The sequence below is a fragment of the Gymnogyps californianus genome, chromosome 5, assembly GCF_018139145.2.
Source record: "Gymnogyps californianus isolate 813 chromosome 5, ASM1813914v2, whole genome shotgun sequence".
NCBI lineage: Eukaryota > Metazoa > Chordata > Aves > Accipitriformes > Cathartidae > Gymnogyps > Gymnogyps californianus.
In genome coordinates, this window is record NC_059475.1 from 61,933,656 (window position 1) to 61,952,067 (window position 18,412).

General features: G+C 44.4%; 1 protein-coding gene across 1 annotated transcript; it reads left to right on the forward strand.

The window, feature by feature from the left end:
* The first annotated feature begins 692 nt into the window (after nt 1-692).
* On the forward strand, nt 693-15,300 carry PLD4 (phospholipase D family member 4). Its single transcript, XM_050897898.1, has 11 exons — nt 693-745; nt 3,739-3,828; nt 5,480-5,688; nt 6,385-6,568; nt 7,959-8,079; nt 8,443-8,570; nt 8,745-8,945; nt 9,338-9,477; nt 12,017-12,182; nt 13,222-13,318; nt 14,659-15,300. Exons 1-11 carry the CDS (start codon nt 743-745, stop codon nt 14,865-14,867), a joined length of 1,548 nt encoding a protein of 515 aa, XP_050753855.1. The 5' UTR covers nt 693-742; the 3' UTR covers nt 14,868-15,300.
* The last annotated feature ends 3,112 nt before the right edge of the window (nt 15,301-18,412 follow it).

Sequence of the window (18,412 nt, forward strand, 5' to 3'; positions counted from 1 at the left end):
AATAACAGCAGCATTGCCATACTGCGCTGTGTCGACTGAGGTGCAGCTTTCGGGTTTTTACAGAAGACATCATTTGTTAGAAGCTGCCTCAAACTCAGCATTGCATGTAACCTTCTCCCTCAACAATGTCACTGCCAATTCCAAATACCATTTGTTTAAGACGAAAGCTGTATTATTTCAAAGGAGCTAGTTTGCTCCTTATGTTTGTCCAAGGATGATTGGGCAGGAGAGTGCTTTCAAGAGAAACTGGGTAGAGAGGCAGTTTTGGAGGGTTTGTTCCTCGGTTTAAAATGAAGCTTCTGATGGGTTAAGAATGAAGCAGTGAGAATACTGCCATGTCTGGGACGCAAAGTGCACCTAAGCTGAGCAGTCCTTTCAACCAGTGTCTTCTAGAGCTGATCTAGGCTCTGATCGTATACCGCTGAAGGCAGTGGGAACTTAGCCATTCAACAGAGTTTGAGCCAGGTCAGGCACTGCAGAAAGTTAAGTCAAATAGGTGGAGATCAGGCCCTGGAGTCTAAGAACTGGGCAGTGACAACCAGATGATAACTTGGCACTCTAACTGTCAGTGCATGTTGTGAAACTCAGTGTTTAAGAGGAAGTAATCTGCAGCAGGAGGAGGAAAAAACCAGAAGAACCCAAAACAAATCTGCTAGCAAAAAGCACGTACACTGCCTCTTGTAAGTAGACTTGGAAGTAATATCCTACAGCTGGACATCCACACAGGAGGAGGTCTTCCAGAATGGTAAGTACATTTGCCATCATCTTGAGAGTGTTGGGGGGTGGTCATGGAGAGGTGAATGCACTTTATTTATCTGAGGAACTTCAAACAGCTTCCGGGGAGGATTTTGTATACTGAAAAGTCTTGTCCTTGTGTTTGAAATCCAAAATCTGAAACAGTTTGATGCTGATGGAGGAAAGAAATACCAAAAGTTATTTTGGGGGCAGGGAGAAAGCAGCCTAATGTTATAAACAACAGTCTCCTGTGTGTACTCAGCAGATTGTGGTATTAGCTTGTGTTCCAGTCTGTGAAGCAACAGTAAATGGCGCTTGTATTTATTGCCCTTGGATGAACTTTAGTCATTGAAATTGGCAGCTAGTAAAGCCCTGAAAGCTTAGAGGGAGCCATAGTTAATTACTGACCAGCTACAATATTATTAGTAAGAATTCTGGTTGAGTCTGTGATGTTTTCTTTCTTGAAAATTAAACTGCATATTTTAGTGCAGTTCTCATGACTTCTGTATAGCAGCTGGGAACCTAACCCATCACTGGTCAAAGATATCAAGGAGGACTTTGTTTGAACCAAATAGTAGATGACTACTACGGCACATATGAGATCTGTTTGCTTTCATATTTTAAGAGAAATGTTGCTTTTTGAAGCCATTTTGTAACTGTTGCTGAAAAAGAGAACCGAAACAAGTTGCTTCTCACAAGCTCCATCCTTCCGAAGCCCTCACACGGCTGTAAGTGCACCTACAGCTGCAGTTCCTTACCAAGACACTGCTCGTGTCGCTGAATGTATCGTGGGGAGCACTTTAGCTTTGGGGGCCGGAGGGACAAGATGACACCTTCCAGGCTCTGGTTCTGTGATGAGAACCACCCGGGGCAGCTGGGCGGGCTGGTTGTTACCAGATAGGCCGGCTGGTTGGGACAGCTACAGACAAAGCAGCGAGCTGCGGAGCGTGACCTGCAACCTCACTGGGCTCTCCTGGCCTAGGCTGAAGGGCTGCTACAGTTGTTTTTCAGCTGCCTTTCTCCTCCTCCTTTAAAATCCCTTTGCCTCAGTTTCCTACCAAACTCCTTAGCCTCTTCTCTCTTGCTCTCTCCTCCGTTTGTTCCCACTAAGTTTTCTGGATTGGTATTTGACCACTTTCTCTCAAGGTGGGGGAATGATGTGTGTTGCTGTCACACAGCTTTCTCTGCATGGTGTCTTATATCTCCCCTCTCTGCTTGGGCTGTAAGCTCTTTGGGGTAAGACACCGCGTCTTTGTACTGTGCTTAAAGCACAAACTGAGGTATCAGGGGCACGGGGACCTGACATTCACCAGGGAACGGCCAATGTCTTTCGCTGCTCAGTTTCTCCAGGGCTGGGAGAACGGGTGTTTTCCTGCCAGCGTTTATAACTATTTCTAGTGTAAAAGCTTGCATCTGGATCTGGAGGCAGCAAAAGGAAGTGCCAGTGAAATGTGTGAGTAAAACTGCCTTGGAAAGTAGGCATTGCTGTACTGAGTACAGCTGATAATAACAACAAGCAGACCCTAAAACGGAAACTTAGCTTTCATCTTTGCAGCTCTAGCATGCTTTTAAGCATGACTCTTCACACCTTTTCTTCCCTCTGCACCTTTCTCATTCTCCCTTGTCTGCTCTTTTACCTTGGGTCCTCTCTTTTCACATCCCTCTCCTCATTCCCAAAGTCACTGTTTCCCACCTCCCTTGTCTCCCAAAACATCCTCCACCTCTTCGGTTCAGCCCCACTAATTCTTGTGAGTTGGATCCCACAAGAAGCCTTTGGGGCTATGTCCATCCTGTGTCCAACTCCTGCCTGTTCCATGCGGTCACAGCATCCGTACAGAAAGGTGGAGTGGGCAGGAGCTGGATGCAGCATGGACATATGTGGCCACGCTGCCTTAGTGGTGTGGGAGGGCAGAGACCATGAGCCCGTCCAGTTCAGGTGACAATAGCTGTGAACATATGGCGAGATGGATGGGACAAGCCTGGCAGGATCCTTCCTACCTAAAACTTGTTCGAGTGTGGCCACCCACGGAGCAACTGCGTATCTGATACCATTACAGCATGTTCATCCTCCAGGCTACAAACACCCAGTGGCTCAGGGATAGGAAGCGGTAGTTTGGGGACTGGACATGTGGTGATATCATCCGGTAGCACTTTTTGAAATCTACCGTACCCCAGGATGTGCTTCTTGCTTCTGAGCATGAAAAATGACAGCTGACTCCTACGGGTTAAATTCACCTCTGCCGATGCAGGGATGATTCATGACCCATTGGGCATGTGTGAAGTTTTTGGTTTGACCTTTTGAGAAGGTGAAATAGGCAAGCGGCCTACTACCCCTGCCCTACCATCTGCTTTGAGTTTCGGCACGTTTTGGTATTTGCTCTTGTGGTTGCCTCTTCTGGTGATAACACAAGGTTGGAGCAATACTGTCTGAGGAGGAAAAGAAGTTAACTTATTTTCTAGGGTCATGGTTGCAACAGGGGAGAAGAAGAGTTTATATTTTGGCCTGATCCCTGTCCCCTTAACAGAGTCCCTTCTGGAAGAGACACCGGCATTGAAGACAACTCAGGCATAGGAAGAGAGCAAGAGCCTAACAGAGTCACACACAGGATGGCACTGATGTTGTACACTATCACCCACAGCTTCTGCACTTAATTATTGCTTGTTGGCAAATGTGTTAGCTTGCAACAGGACAGAAGTGGGTGTTGAAGGACAACTTGAAGAGGCAGTGATGCAGTTGTTTACACATTAATTACTGCAGTGATTTTTGTGTGTAGACAGCACCAGGGAAAAACTGCAGGGACCTGTCTCTCCCTTTCACTTTGGAATCTGTTAATGTCACTCAAGACCCATAATACAGTAAGGATGTTGCACAGATCCGTACTTAAATCTCAGAGCACTATATAAAACAATGGCAGTAACCTGCATTTTTAGTCTGTAACTGGCTTTATACAAATGTTGCCATAAAGCTTTATTTTTCCCCTTGCATACATTTCTGTTTTTCAGATTGTGAAAAAAGCATTAAAAACATCCCTGATGTTTAATGAGTCCTCCAACATGAAATTAAGCGTGAACAATCAAAAAGACGTCAAAACGGTAATTATTGGGATACACTACATATGCTTACAAGAGCTGAGATTACACTGACATTTCTGAAAAGAAATAACAGTTTAAGAAGAATGATTTTATTGCCCGTTTTAGAAATCTGTGTAGGTTTTGATCCTATTTGTAGATGAGTGACAAAACCCTCATTGATTTATCCAGTAGGCTGATCAAACCTTGCCAAGAGAGAGTAACGTGGAGCCTAATCCTGCAGCCCTGGCTCAGGACAGTAAAACTTGCTCATACAAATAGCCTTACTTCCACCATTAGCACAGCATTTATTTATTTATGCAGCATGTTTAGAGCACCTGGACATCACAGTGTACAGCATGGTGACAGCCAAGATGTGACTTCAAAATAGATCTCTTACCTGAGAAATGTCTTCTAAAACCTGTGCGATGTTTAAGTCTTGCCAACATGTTCATGGGATGAAATGCAGAACTGTTAAAAATTGGTGGGATTTTTTTGCCCTCAGTGAGAGGAAGAACAAGCCAGAGGGCAAAAATTTAAGTCGATAGTCAGTTTAAAAATGTTTTTCTCATTCAAATCACTGCCTGAAATTGATGGCAGCACTGTAGATCTTGAGAAAAGCAGAGAAAATGAAAAGTAAGAAACTTTATCCACATAGAGACTGAAATAGATACTTTCAGAGGCAACTGGTTTCTGTGCAATTTCATATGTACCCTTTTGGGAGCTCACATGCATAGCTACAGCCTCACGACCACTCCCAGACTCAGTTTCTCCTGCCTGGAGGTTCAAAAGCTCAACTCTGAAGTGCACATTGCCTATCACAGGGTGGTGGATGGTCCCAGCTCCCAAGAATTGCCCTCGGGAGCCAGACATGATAATTGTTGGGGGGAAATGGATCTGCACTGGTGGCCGTCCTTTCCTCCTCAATATAGGGCAACATACAGATCCTGGTGCTATACGTTTCAGCATGTGAGTGGCTGGACTCCAGATCTGGATATACCAGGTGGCCAGGCTATATATTTTTTTTTTCCATCTACGTTCAGGAAAAAAAAAGGAAGTACAGAAAAAGGGAAATGAAGCTAGCTCACCACACTAGAATGACAAGGAAATACGAGTCACTCACCACATGGATAAATGAGATTTGTGTAGTTTCACTTAAGTGAGGTTTAAGTTAGAAGACAAAACCAGAACATGTCCAGAAACCACAAAATGTCCTTCTGCTTCTGGCATTTTCAGACCTGTTTTTTCTCCCCTGATTTCATGAACTTCTTTATGGTAGTGCTGGGCTTGATCCCACAGCTAATCCTGTGTTATGGATTTCCTTGTTTTAATTTTGGTAGAAGTTTTTTTGAACACTCATTTGTCTTGTGCTAAAATAAAGCTAATCAACGTCAAACTAATCATAAGGTTTGGGAAAAAAAAGGTTTTTGATATGTTGGCACAGGAAAAATTAAACCAAAACTAAAATCATGGTCCTCACATAAACCAACCCCTATGTAGCTCGTGGTCCTCACTTTCAGTGGTGTATCTAAGAATATTGTCTGCCAGTAGCTGAAAGCAGAACTACTATTCAAAGATTGTGATTTACTCACCTGCAACAGGTAGTCATCCATTAGCTGGTGTACCAGTGACTTGGTGATCGCTTAAATCTTCTCCTCTTTGGATTCTGTTCTAGTTTCAAATCTTAGGGGTGATTTTGATACTTGGCCTTGTTGTCCTGATGGCTGTTTACCTCATGAGAGTGAACAGCATAGCTGATCCTAATGAAGAAGAAGCAGTTGTCAGCATTTACGGAGGGTTGGAGGAGGAAGAAGAACTCTACAGAGATCTCCCGGGAACGACAGTAATTGAGGAGGACACCAATAGATCCAATGACTCCTGCAGGTAAGCCAGGCCTGATGGCACATGGAGAAGTAATCACCAGGTGGAGAAATAGTTACAATGCTGACAATACCAGCTTGGCTTTTGTTCTCTTCCCATTGTATAATAAGCGATAAAGTACCACTAATTTGGCAAGGGTGGGGGTGTTGTTTAGGCATTGGGTCATTAGCAGTTGCCCATTATGAGGGGCAGTAGGTGCAGTATCACAGCTCCACTACTGCTCCTGTGCTTGTATGTTTAGCACAGCTCTGTTGCTACTCCACCACCTCCAGCCATCCTCCCTTTGTGGCAGCGGTGGGAGGCAGCAGAGTGACCAGTGGGCAAAGCAGCCTCTGCTGAGCTCGCCTCCTTTCAGAGGCTGGAGGGGGCAGTGGATGTTTGTCCTGGCAGAGGGTGGAGAGGGTACCAAAGCGACATCCAGCCCCAGGGGGTTACTTTTCTCCTTGTCTTTAGGACGGTAAAATAAAAAGCTCAGAACGGCTACTGAGAAGCCATTCTGCTGGATTTGGAAGGACAATGTACAATATATTCTTGGCTATAAAAACTGGGGATAGAGAGTACTCCCAGCTTGTTTGTCCAGCTCAGCTTGTTTGCTTTTGAGGTTGATGTCCAAAATGGCCAACTGTATGGCCTGACAAGTGCTTGGTTTCCTGCTTGGCTCACAGTCGCTTGCTTCACAATATACAATTGCCATTGCAGCTTTGAACTTGTGGAAAATGTTCCTTATGACTTAGCTTTTGAGATAAATAGCACCGCAGCCAAACCCTTGTACCAAGCCTGGATGAGACTCCTTGATACAGCCCAGGAAAAAATTCATGTGGCTTCTTACTATTGGTCTCTTACTGGGAAGGATATCAACGTCAATGATTCATCTTCCAAGCAGGTAGGAGAAAATCAATGACAAGCACATCTATGGTTGTATGTCTCATGTACACGTGGCAGATGGCAGACTGACTGTGTGGTCTGTCTCCCAGAGACATTGCTTGACTCTTTCTGCAAATCCAGAAAGGTTTCCCATGCTGGTCTGAAGCAGCACACCAACTTTCCTCCTCCAGTCAAGTTAGACTCTGTCTGGGCTCTGTCCATGTCTCTGGATATTTCTATGTGTGTTTTAAGAGCAACCAGAGGTCCGCCTCAAAACCACACTCTTACCCTGCAGATGGTCAACCTGTAGTAGGGGCAACCAGTGGCATGGCTGAAGAGCCTACAGGATCCCATATTCACAAGTGAACATGCCAATTCCCACTGGCTAGCTGGAAGAATCAGGAAGCAAAGTCTGCTGGACTTTTGACACTTCAGAGGCTGCTTCTCCCCTGTGTACAGACACAGCATCTGCATTCACCCATTTTGCAGGTGTCCCTGAACCATGCCATTGGACAGCAGCTTAGGCCATTTATTCTCCTTTGCAGGGCTGTCCTCCTGGGCACCCTGTGCAGCCAGGCTTCCTGGGGGGCCTCTCTGGCTCCACCACCAAAAGTAAATGACAGAGGCTACGGCACAGGCTCACCTTGCGACCGTCCATCATGTTTAATTGTCCTTTGGCTCTCTTTTGGCCTGTGGCAGCTGGCAATCTCCCAGGCAATCCTGAGCAGGGTCTGGGGGACTTCTCTGAAAAGCAGAGTGGACAAGGCCACCCTGTTTCAGGCAGGTATGAAGTTTAGTCATGTCAGGAATCGTGCTGTTTGCTGATAGACCAGATGCTGGCCTGTTTATTACTGTGGGCCAAGCCTCTGCCTCCCTCCTGGCACACCTTCCTGATTGTCCTCATGGGCTCTCTGGGACTGCTCTCCTTGTCTTCCTCCCCAGGTGGTTCTGGTGTTGTCAGATGACTCATTTCCTCCCCATGAGAAGGAGTAAAAGTGATAGATGTAAGGCGGAGCCCTGTCTCTGCTAAAGGGCCAGCTCAGTGTAGGACAGTCTCTGTTACTTTTATCCTCAGGGAGAAATGACACAGCACATCTGTTGAGCATCAGCATCCAGCAGTTGATCTTCACTGGGGCATTCACCTTTGAAGTCTGGGATGTTTGTGGTCGTACTTTTAAACCTTATATCTAATAGCATTAAATGATAGAAAATAAACTTTGATTCATACATTGGATCAGAATCTTTGTTCCCTTTTTTCTCTACTTGAAACACTCCTGAAATAGGTGAAAATTCTGGCCTTCCTTGTGTCGGGGTTCTTCAAAGGAAGCACCCATTAGTAACACTGTACTTGCATATATCTTACTAAATGTTCTATAACAAAATATAAAAAATAACAATGTACCATGCAGGGTGAAGATATTCTGAAGAGGTTTGAGAGGTTACTTGCAGAGAATGTCTCTGTGTATGTTGCAGCAAGTGTGCCAACATTGGCTACAAATTCAACTGACCTTGAGCTTTTAGAGGAAAAAGGTAATTATCTCACTTCAGTGATGCACTCAAAACTTCAGTATTGCAAAAAGGCATCTGAGAGGAACTGGTCTCCAAGGCCTATTCTGGCGTGGTGGCATGGGTTCACAGGACAAGCACTTCGTGTTCGCTAGTTCATGATTTCTGTGTATGTTGTCATGCCCTTAAGGATTTTTCTGGAAGTTCACGTTTTGTATATTTTTGCAAGTTACTGTATTCCCAGGAATGAGTGCTTGTGAATTTTGGTGGTTATTACTGGCTGCAAGTATTGGACATCCAGACATGTTCTGGCTGTCAGGGGAGCAGTATAGATTACCATCTCCATGCCTATCTAAACTCTTTTTTCCCCTCCCTGTCTTTCTTCAGGGGCTCATGTAAAAAAGATTGATTTTGGACATTTGGCAGGAGGAGTGTTGCATAGCAAATTCTGGATTGTAGACATGAAACACATATATATTGGTAGTGCAAATATGGACTGGAGATCTTTATCTCAGGTAAGCTGTGCTGCTGCATATTCAAAAATCTGGGGGAAAATTCATGTTCTAGCACATAACAGAGAAAAATCATAATGATGCAAAATATTGACTGAGTGGGAGAAACAGCAAAGAAATTCCTGGAGACGGAGGTGGCTCTTTCTGGGGCTGTGACATAGCTTGCTCTCTTTGCAGGTGAAAGAGTTTGGTGCTGTGATATACAACTGCAGCTGCTTGGCCAAAGACCTCTGGAAAACGTTTAGTACTTACTGGGATCTTGGACATGCTAATGCTACCATTCCACTCCCTTGGCCACTTAATTATTCTACCCACATTAACAAGCATCAGCCTCTGGAAGTAGAATTTAATGGAACCTTGACAAAAGCCTATTTTTCTGTAAGTATGTTTTAAAATAACAAGATAGACTGTAAACTATGTTTAAGCATTGGCCAGAAAAGTTTCTTCAGCAGTCCTCAGTTACTTGTGTTCCAGTTGGATAATAATTCATTCAACAGGTTTCTCTGGAACTACTCAAGGAATAAGGGTCAACTCAGCTTCGGCTGTCAGGTAGTATGGCAGGAATGGGATGCAGGTCTCCTTTAATCACCTGTGGGCTCAATATATCAAGAAGCATCTGACCCATCAGGACATGGAAGGCATGAGGAACGATAGTGGTCCACCTCAAGTGCTTTGTGCTATTGTAATGAAAACTGATCTGAATATAAATGAATCACAGTCTGACAGAAAAAAGGATGAAATCACTGACCTGTGTGTTTTCTTCTTTACAGGCTTCTCCTCCAGCATTTTGTCCAGAAGGTCGCACCCACGACCTCTGTGCTATAATCAGTATTATCAGTGAGGCACAGAAATTTGTCTATGTTTCTGTTATGGAATATTTCCCTACCAGCCGTTTCGTTCATCCGGAAAGGTACAATTTTAATCCTGAGCAAATCAGTTGACTGCACTATTTAAAGGAAAAATATACTATTCCCCCACTTCTGCAATGAAAATATTCAGAGTGGACAGAACTGAGGCTTTGCTCTGCATTTATAACCGCCTTGTGGACTGTGCAAATACTGATGCTACAGGAAGGATGGTATCCAATACTGCCTATGTGCTTTGCTAGCGTTTTAAAGCAGCCTCCTGTGCTCTTCACACAGTAAGAAAACTGTGAAGTGCCAGACTAGGGACAGTCAGGTACAGCTCTGTTCAAAATAAAACAGACTAGCTTTATGAATAGAGAGAGGAATAGGAACAGCAGAAATATATCTGACATCAGACTTTTCAGAGAAAATATTGCTTTGCTCCCGTCTTCTGCTCCTGTTTCTCTCTTTCTGTTCTTTACTGCTGAAGACTCTTGACTTCTGGCTCTGCTGCCTGTTTGACGTACCTGACCCATAGTTTAGAGGGTGATTCTTAACTGTCCTTGCCGACCTCTGCAATGATTGCTGAAACAGTCTCTGAAAGAAACTTCTGGGCTTTTATTTTCCCTTTTTTATAATTCCATCTAAGGACATCCAAGTTCCTGAAGCATGCTACACGCATGCAGCAGCAGCTCTCAAAGAGAAGGTGGTAGTGGTGATCTGGAGTGATTAAATTGTGTGTGGTGGACCACTGCCATGGTCCCAGTGGGCTGCCCAAGGTCGCAGCAGAATTGTGCAGAATCTGCACATCAACTCAAATCTGAGTAACACAGAAAGTTAGTCAGTCATGGGGCAACTACTAAGACTCCAAATCCTCTTAGATAGGCTTGAATTAGGATGTTTATATGCAGCCAAGTGCTCTGAGTATTATCTGCTTATAACATTTCTGAGTTTTCCAATCGTCTCAATAATCTGACTGAGAAGAAATTCAAGCAAAATAATTATGTACAGCATGGCTTGTAAAGAATAGGGTGAGCTCTAGGTTGCCATTTAGCCAGAATTATACCATGCTTCATATCCTGTGGTGTGACTGTGTAAAGCTTCTGTTGTTCCGGTGGGCATGTGTGTGTTAGCAGGAAGAGCGTAGGGTAATAGATAGACACAGATAATTCCACTGTCCTTGAAACAAAATCTCAAAGACTAGCTTCCACTTGGAGGATATTTTTTATAAATTAAACAACTTCTTAGAGTATTTTTGGTTTCTATGTTGTACGGTTGAATCTCTGGGTTTCTCATCTCCTTCTTTTAGCTAAGAATAGATTCACAGAAAGTTTCTTTACCCCTTAGGAATGAGTGTGTTAATACTCCTTATTCTTCATCTGAAGCCTTAATCCACCATTTGTGACATCTAGGGCCTGATCAGATGCAAACACGAGTTTCAAAGACCTAGGGAAAGCGGTGCGGGGCCTTGGGCTATCTCCACAGCAACCAGCTGTAGTGCAATGAATTGAGGCTGATTAGTTCAGGTTAGGTTCCTCCAGCAGCTGAGGCAGAGGGAACAAAGCTGCTGTCTTAATGCCTGAGTGTTAATGAACTAGGAACTGATATATTTTAAAAATGGAAACTGTTAAAAAACAGCATTTCTAAATAGCATGTTCTTCCGAGTTTTTCAGGATCTACAAGTCAGCCTGAGCCTGAAAGCGATTGTGATAGGATGATGTGTGAGGGAGGATTAGAGAATTCAGGTCTTTGTACATAAGACCGAAAAGAATAAGTTAGGCAAATTAATTCATCATTGCTCATGGGACTTTGAGCAAGTGCCGGACCTCTCTTTGTATCAGTCCTCCAATCTGTACTAAAGATGCTTGTCTTCCTCCGTGCAGCGCTTGTTAGGATCTACAGAATGAAAATGCTACATGGGCATTTGGAGCTACTAGTCCTGGGATGTACGTTGTCCAGCTCTTAGTGTTGTGTAGTTGGGTGAAGGATGTTAAAAATTTTCCCCTGAGCTACTGCCAACACAAGTGTCAGGAAAATGGAGAGCCCCGTGTTCACAAGAGCACAGCTGTGTTTGTTACCTCGGGGGCAGGGAGGGAGGGATAGAGCCTGTCCACGCTGGCTGATGGCACCCGACCACTGTGGACACTAGAAACAGTCTCCAGGATCCTGAAATGGCCCTGTTCTGCAAAATGGCTCTTAGGCTTTCCTCTGGGCTCTGCACTGTCCTGTTTACTTCATGCTGTATGATCTGGCTTTACATTGAAGTTGCTAATGATATTTTTAGTTTCCTAAGGAAATGAGCATGATGGCACCATGCTGTGTGTGTATCTGTGTACATGCACTTTACTAAGGTTTAAACTTTTTGATCAATTTCGACCCAATTTGGCAGAGACCGGAGGTCTCAACACACACTGTGAAAAGAACTGGCTGGGTAGAAGGCAGAAATCTTATTTATACCTCCAGTGAAGGCACAAGTGCTCCTCTTACTAGACATCAGAGATCCCATCTGTGCATGGTGTCACTTGTATTCTCAGTTTATTGTCACAGCTTTCTACTGAACTGTTTAAAAAATATCCCTTTTTCCACCCACCTACTTTCCTCTAGATACTGGCCAGCCATTGATAATGCTCTGAGACGTGCAGCTTTCAACTACAGAGTACAAATCCGGCTTCTGGTCAGCTGCTGGACCCACTCAGACCCAGCCATGCTCTACTATCTGAGGTCCCTGCATGCTCTCAACAACCCACATGCCCACATCAGTGTCGACGTGGTACGATAAGAAACCTGATTTTGGAAAGACAGCTTGAGGATATGGGCCCCACACTGATTTTTGACTCTAAGCTGCCAGTTGCGTGTGCAAGTATCAGGTTTTAGAGAAGCAGATTGTCCATTGTTGCAGTGACTGTTCCAGGTCCTTGAGAAAATAAGGCCCAAGAGATAATCTTTGAGGAAGCAGCTATTGCAAGCTACTAGTAATGTCAAGGGATGTGCCTAGCTGCGGCACTTGCGACATTATCCAGGCAGTTGCTTTTGCTGAGCACCATGACAATAACAGTTTATGTGACAACTTAGTGCTCTTCTCATAGACCTTTTCCTGTATGGATTATCTTAAATGGGTCTAATTACTATCAGTTTTTTACAATTGAGAGCTCTGCTGACTGCCTGTAGAAATGGACCCATTTTTGAACAGCAAATATTACACACAGGCCATAGGCACTAGGCTGGAATGCATCACGTGGAGTGGGGATGGTGTGGAAGCTCCCAACATGATGCAGTTACCACAAGAGAGAGAAGTCACAGAAGTAAGGAGGAATGGTCTTTCCAAAAAAAAAAAAAAAAAAAAGAACAGAAATGTAGAATTTACTAAGAGTTAACACAAAAAGTTAGGCATTATTGTTGCCTGCAGTACCCCTCGTGTCTGTGATCAGCCCATTCAAGCACAAAATAAGAGCAGCAATCAGTGGTAAATGCAGATCTATTAAACAACTGCCTAAAACTGCATTTAATTGTCTGCCCTGTAATGGTAATAGCTGTGCCACTAATGGAACATTGTGAAGCAAACGTTATCCTTATCTGTTCTCAATTGCTTATCCAATTTTATGTACAGTGGAAGTACTATTTGTTAGTTTACTTGGATAAGAGTAAAATCTCTTTTATGGTACATTTAATAACAGTGTGTGGAATATTCTCTTCTGTTCTTTCTGCACTATTCTATTGTTTGAAAATATAGAAAATCTGCATTGTCCAATTATTCAGTCTGTTCCTCACTCTGGTATTTCTATTTATGTTTTTAATTTCTCTCCCTCCAGAAACTCTTCATTGTTCCAGTTCTGAATCACACAAACATTCCTCATGGGAGAGTGAATCACAACAAATATATGGTCACTGATAAAGTAGCCTATATTGGTATGTATCCCATTATTCCAAACACTTACAGTATCTTCAGATCTATAGGACTGAGACTGAGATAGGATGGGCTGCAATATCAAAAAAGACCTCATTTTGCCATGTAAAGCAGATAACCATATCAAAGTACATGTTTTTATCAGAATGTCTGGGTAAAGAAGCAGAGATGTGAAGGGGAGACAATATGTAGGTCAAGTTCAGTAAGAGATTATTTCATATGATTGTGAACCATTATGAAGAGAGCACTGATGACAAGTCTGAGTGCACAGCCTGTGACAAGCACAGTAGGAATTTCACAGGCTATGTGCTCAGAATGATGCAGTGATAGCTGATGCTCTAGTATATAATGTTATCGTGCTTTAATAAAAAGAAATTGCTGGGAGGAATTAATTCCATGCACTGTCTGTTGAACAGAACTCTAGGAAAGGAAATGAGAAAACAGTAATGTCAATTGCTGCTCAATTCCTGAAAGTCAGGATGGTGTTTATTTTTCACTCTTTTATTCGGATCCCTCAAAAAAGGGAATGTAAAAGGGCGCTCTCATTTCAGTCAGCTCATCCTCCAAGCAATGCAAACAAGCAAATAGCCCGATATTCCAATGGGCTGAGGAGTTGCAGCTCCAATTGTCTTCAATAAAGCTTGTTTCTTACTATGTTGTCTTTTGAAGACAGATATGCAGATAATTTGTTTTCATGCCTAAGCACCTTCTGGAATTGACAGTAGATTTTTCTGGCTAAGGCGAACACCAGGAGAAGTGCTAAGTGATAAAATGTGTATTTTTTCACAGTGTTTGATCTTCTGAATTGCGGTAGCTTTGGAGAGAGCCCTAGACAATGTCTACAGCTGGATTCCCAGCTTTGCCTGGTTTAAAGGAGAGCATTGCATGCTAGGCTCAGAACAGCTCGTGACAATTTATTGATCAAGGGTCCAGTTTCTCCTCTTGTTTTCCTTTAACAATTAAGAGAATTAAGTCCATTAAGGATTTTTTTTCTTTCAACACAGAAACTGATATCAAACACTGGCTTTTACCCCTCTTAATACGCAAATGTTGCACTCTATTCCCATATTTATAATGAGTAGATTTGTGCATCTCTGTCACAGGCTGTAAGGAGTCAGAAGGTTATGAAGCTTCAGGGTTGCAGTTAATACTGACTTTCTGAAACCTGAGGTCTGGAATAGGAAGGAGGTCACCTGATTTTTGCTGCTCTGTTGGTCCTAATAAGATTTATAGTTGTACAGCAAATCAGCAAAGCCAGGCAATGTGGACTTAACAAGTATGGAGATCAAACAGAACACTGGGAAATGAATGTTTTCTAATTAGCTACTTTTCCATTGCATAGGGACTTCCAATTGGTCAGAAGATTACTTCATTAATACAGCTGGCGTGGGACTAATTATCAAACAGAATTCAACCAACCCGCAAAGAAGGCAACTGCCTATCCAGGAACAATTAAAAAACCTTTTTGAGCGAGACTGGAATTCCAAATACGCAGTTAATCTGGAAGATGTGCAGGGACAGAAAGACTGTAACTGGAGAGGCAGACTCTGAAGTGAATTGAAATATACATTTAGCATAGAAACAACAAATATATTTGAATCTCGTTCCCCGTGCAAAACAAGGAGCTTTCTTCTTTATGTCTTTGTCAGAGAAATCATTTCCTTGTGGTGTCCACATTGTTTGACGACACGAGAACTTCTCATAGTTGACTCTACCTGCAAAACCATTAGTCAGTGTGTGACATTTCCTTTTTTGTGTGATTACCTCATCCCAGAGTTAATGAAATGCATACAGTGTTATATGACAGGCTGTCTGATATTAAAGCAAACATGGAAGATACAACCAGATCTTAATACATCAGAGATGCAGATCATTATTGCTGTGCTATTGTATCTTAGGAAGATATATATATTTCAACCTTAATGTTCCATTAACAGTGTTTGCTTACATGTGTTTAAGCATATTTTTAATAAACTCCTGGCCACTTTAAGATTTGAGCCTGTATTGGGTTTGCATGGCAAGGTTTTGGTAGCGGGGGGGGCTACAGGGGTGGCTTCTGTGAGAAGCTGCTAGAAGCTTCCCCTATGTCTGATAAAGTTAATGCCAGCGGGTTCCAAGACGGACCCGCTGCTGGCCAAGGCCGAGCCCATCAGCAACAGTGGTAACGCCTCTGTGATAACACATTTAAGAAAGGGAAAAGAAGTTACAGGGGAGTAGCAGTTGCAGCCAGAGAGAGGAGTGGGAGTATGTGAGAGGAACAGCTCTGCAGACACCAAGGTCAGTGAAGAAGGAGGGGGAGGAGGTGCTCCAGGCGCCGGAGCAGAGATTCCCCTGCAGCCCGTGGGGAAGACCATGGTGAGGCAGGCTGTCCCCCTGCAGCCCATGGAGGTCCACGGTGGAGCAGATATCCACCTGCAGCCCGTGGAGGACCCCACGCCAGAGCAGGTGGATGCCCAAAGGATGCTGTGACCCCGTGGGAAGCCTGCGCTGGAGCAGGCTCCTGGCAGGACCTGCGGACCCATGGCCCTGTGGAGAGAGGAGCCCAGGCTGGAGCAGGTTTGCTGGCAGGGCTTGTGACCCCGCGGGGGACCCACACTGGAGCAGTCTGTTCCTGAAGGACTGCACCCCGTGGAAAGGACCCACGCTGGAGCAGTTCGTGAAGAACTGCAGCCCATGGGAAGGACTCATGTTGGAGAAGTTCGTGAAGGACTGTCTCCCGTGGGAGGGACCCCACGCTGGAGCAGGGGAAGAGTGTGAGGAGTCCTCCCCCTGAGGAGGAAGGAGCGGCAGAAACAACGTGTGATGAACTGACCCAAACCCCCATTCCCTGTCCCCCTGTGCTGCTCGGGGGGGGAGGAGGTAGAGTAAATTGGGAGTAAAGTTAAGCCCAGGAAGAAGGGAGGGGTGGGGTGAAGGTGTTTTAAGATTTGGTTTTATTTCTCATTATCCTGCTCTGATTTGACTAGTAATAAACTAAACTAACTTTTCCCCAAGTCGAGTCTGTTTTGCCTGTGACGGTAATTGGTGAGTGATCTGCCTGTCCTTATCTCGACCCACGAGTCTTTCGTTTTATTTTCTCCCCTGTCCAGTTGAGGAGGGGGAGTGATAGAGTGGCTTTGGTGGGCACCTGGCCTCCAGCCATGGTTAACCCTCCACAGAGCCATGTAAGTAATCACCTACAATAGCGAGGGCAGATTTTTAAAAGCATTTAGGAATTAGAGGTACAGGGAACTACCTGTATTTAAGTGTTGAGGCTAGTTGCCAGAGTTAAATGCCTGGGATTTAAATCTTGGGGCCAGCTTCCAGCTCAGCTGCCCTGGACCCCTGAGTGTCTGGGAAGGTTTGGATGTCTGTGCGTTGGCCTCATGCAGCAAATAGGATGGGGGGAGCGGGGCGAAGCTGCTGCGTGAGTGCTGGTGTGGCAAAGGCATCCCACATTCACTGTGGGCAGTGCTTGGGAACCTCCTCGCTCCTTTAGGGCTGTCCTGGTGCTGGCCCTGACCAGCATTGTGTCTCTGGGCTGCCTTTTCTTCTGCAGTCACACAGGGGCCATAAACCGGAGCCATCTGGTGCCTTATGTCCGTACCCACCACTGTGTGGCGGCTCTGCCCTGGGTGACTCTCAGAAGTGACAGGACAGGAAAGCAGGGCACGTGCTCCAGCCATGGAGCTGTGCGAGTGACACTGGGCTGGGGCTCCGTGAACCTCGCCAGGGTTGTGCACCTTTGCCTGACACTGGAAGTGGAGTCACAAAGTGAACTTTTTGCTTTGGGACTGGTGTACAGCAGAGGTGAGAAGAGCCCAAGGCGAAAGCCCAGAGCACGGCTCCACAAAAGGGTCAGGCAAACCCACTGTCCTAGCACTCTGTCTCTGAGCTGTGAAAGCACGGCGGGCCTCTCCAGGCCCAAAAGGCATGTGGCAGCTCATGGCTTCATTCCCATCCTGGCAGGGCCTCGTTCAGTTGCGTTTTGGCTCTGAGGCCATCTCTCTTGCCGCAGACACAGCACTGGGTAGTGGGAGTACAGGCTTCCCCATCATGGTGCAACCTCCCCATCCTCCAGAGGAAGCGTTTTGGTGCTTTTGAATCCCTGCCCTGTGCTGAGAATGACAAAGGGACCTGCTGTGATTGTCTATGTGTGGACTGATTTATATCTTTGTGAATACACACAAATCCCCATACAAATAAGGCCCCTTCCCCATGAGGTCTTTTGGAGGTGATTCCAGTCAATTTTCCATTTTTTGGTTTCCAGGCTGCTCCTTAGCTACCTCTTCCAGACACTTCCAAGATTCCTTGAATTGTTTTATCCATCATTACAAATCAATGCTTGTTGTTATTAAGGCAGATTTTTAAGACATGTAGTTACATTTGCAGACAACACTGAGATTTTGTGAGTATTCACATATGTGCAAACATATTGAGGAAGATGCAGGTGCTTTTAGCACTCTCCACCCCTATTTCCTTTCTAGAGGCTGCTTAATATTTTGAGATTTCCATTCACTAATTAAAATTTCTGGCAAAGTAGAACCTCCCCAGTTGGTTTTCGCTAGCTCCATTTCACAAGTTTATTATCTTGTACCAACAATCATATCTGACCATGTGTTGTATGCATGTATTGCACTTGCATGCAAGAATGACATCAGACAGATTTTTCCCAGTGCAATGAGCACATGTGAATGGTGGGTCAGTTTGAAAATCTTTTTGAGAATTTGCATCTTTAACCAACAAAACTATTTTCTATAGAGTGCACTCCTCTAGATGGCACTCGAAGCTATGTTTTCACTGTTTTGGAGGGGATAGACATTGCAGGAATAAGAAGAAAACTTCTTTCTCCTCTACTTGTGAGCTCAAATCTGACAGTGCTGGATAAGTTGTTCAGCGGTACAGAGCTTCTGGGCAAGTTGGGAGACTTGTCTTTCTGGTAATATAAGACTCGTGTGGGATAAGGTTCAGCTTATAAAGGAAAAATGGATGCTTATGAGAGTGCTCTTTTATTTTCTTTACTGGCATCACGTGTGTTGTTTTTCCTCCACATATGAAGGAGGGGTTTATGATTAAGACAATGAACTGGATCTAAGAGGAAATTGAGTTTATTTCCC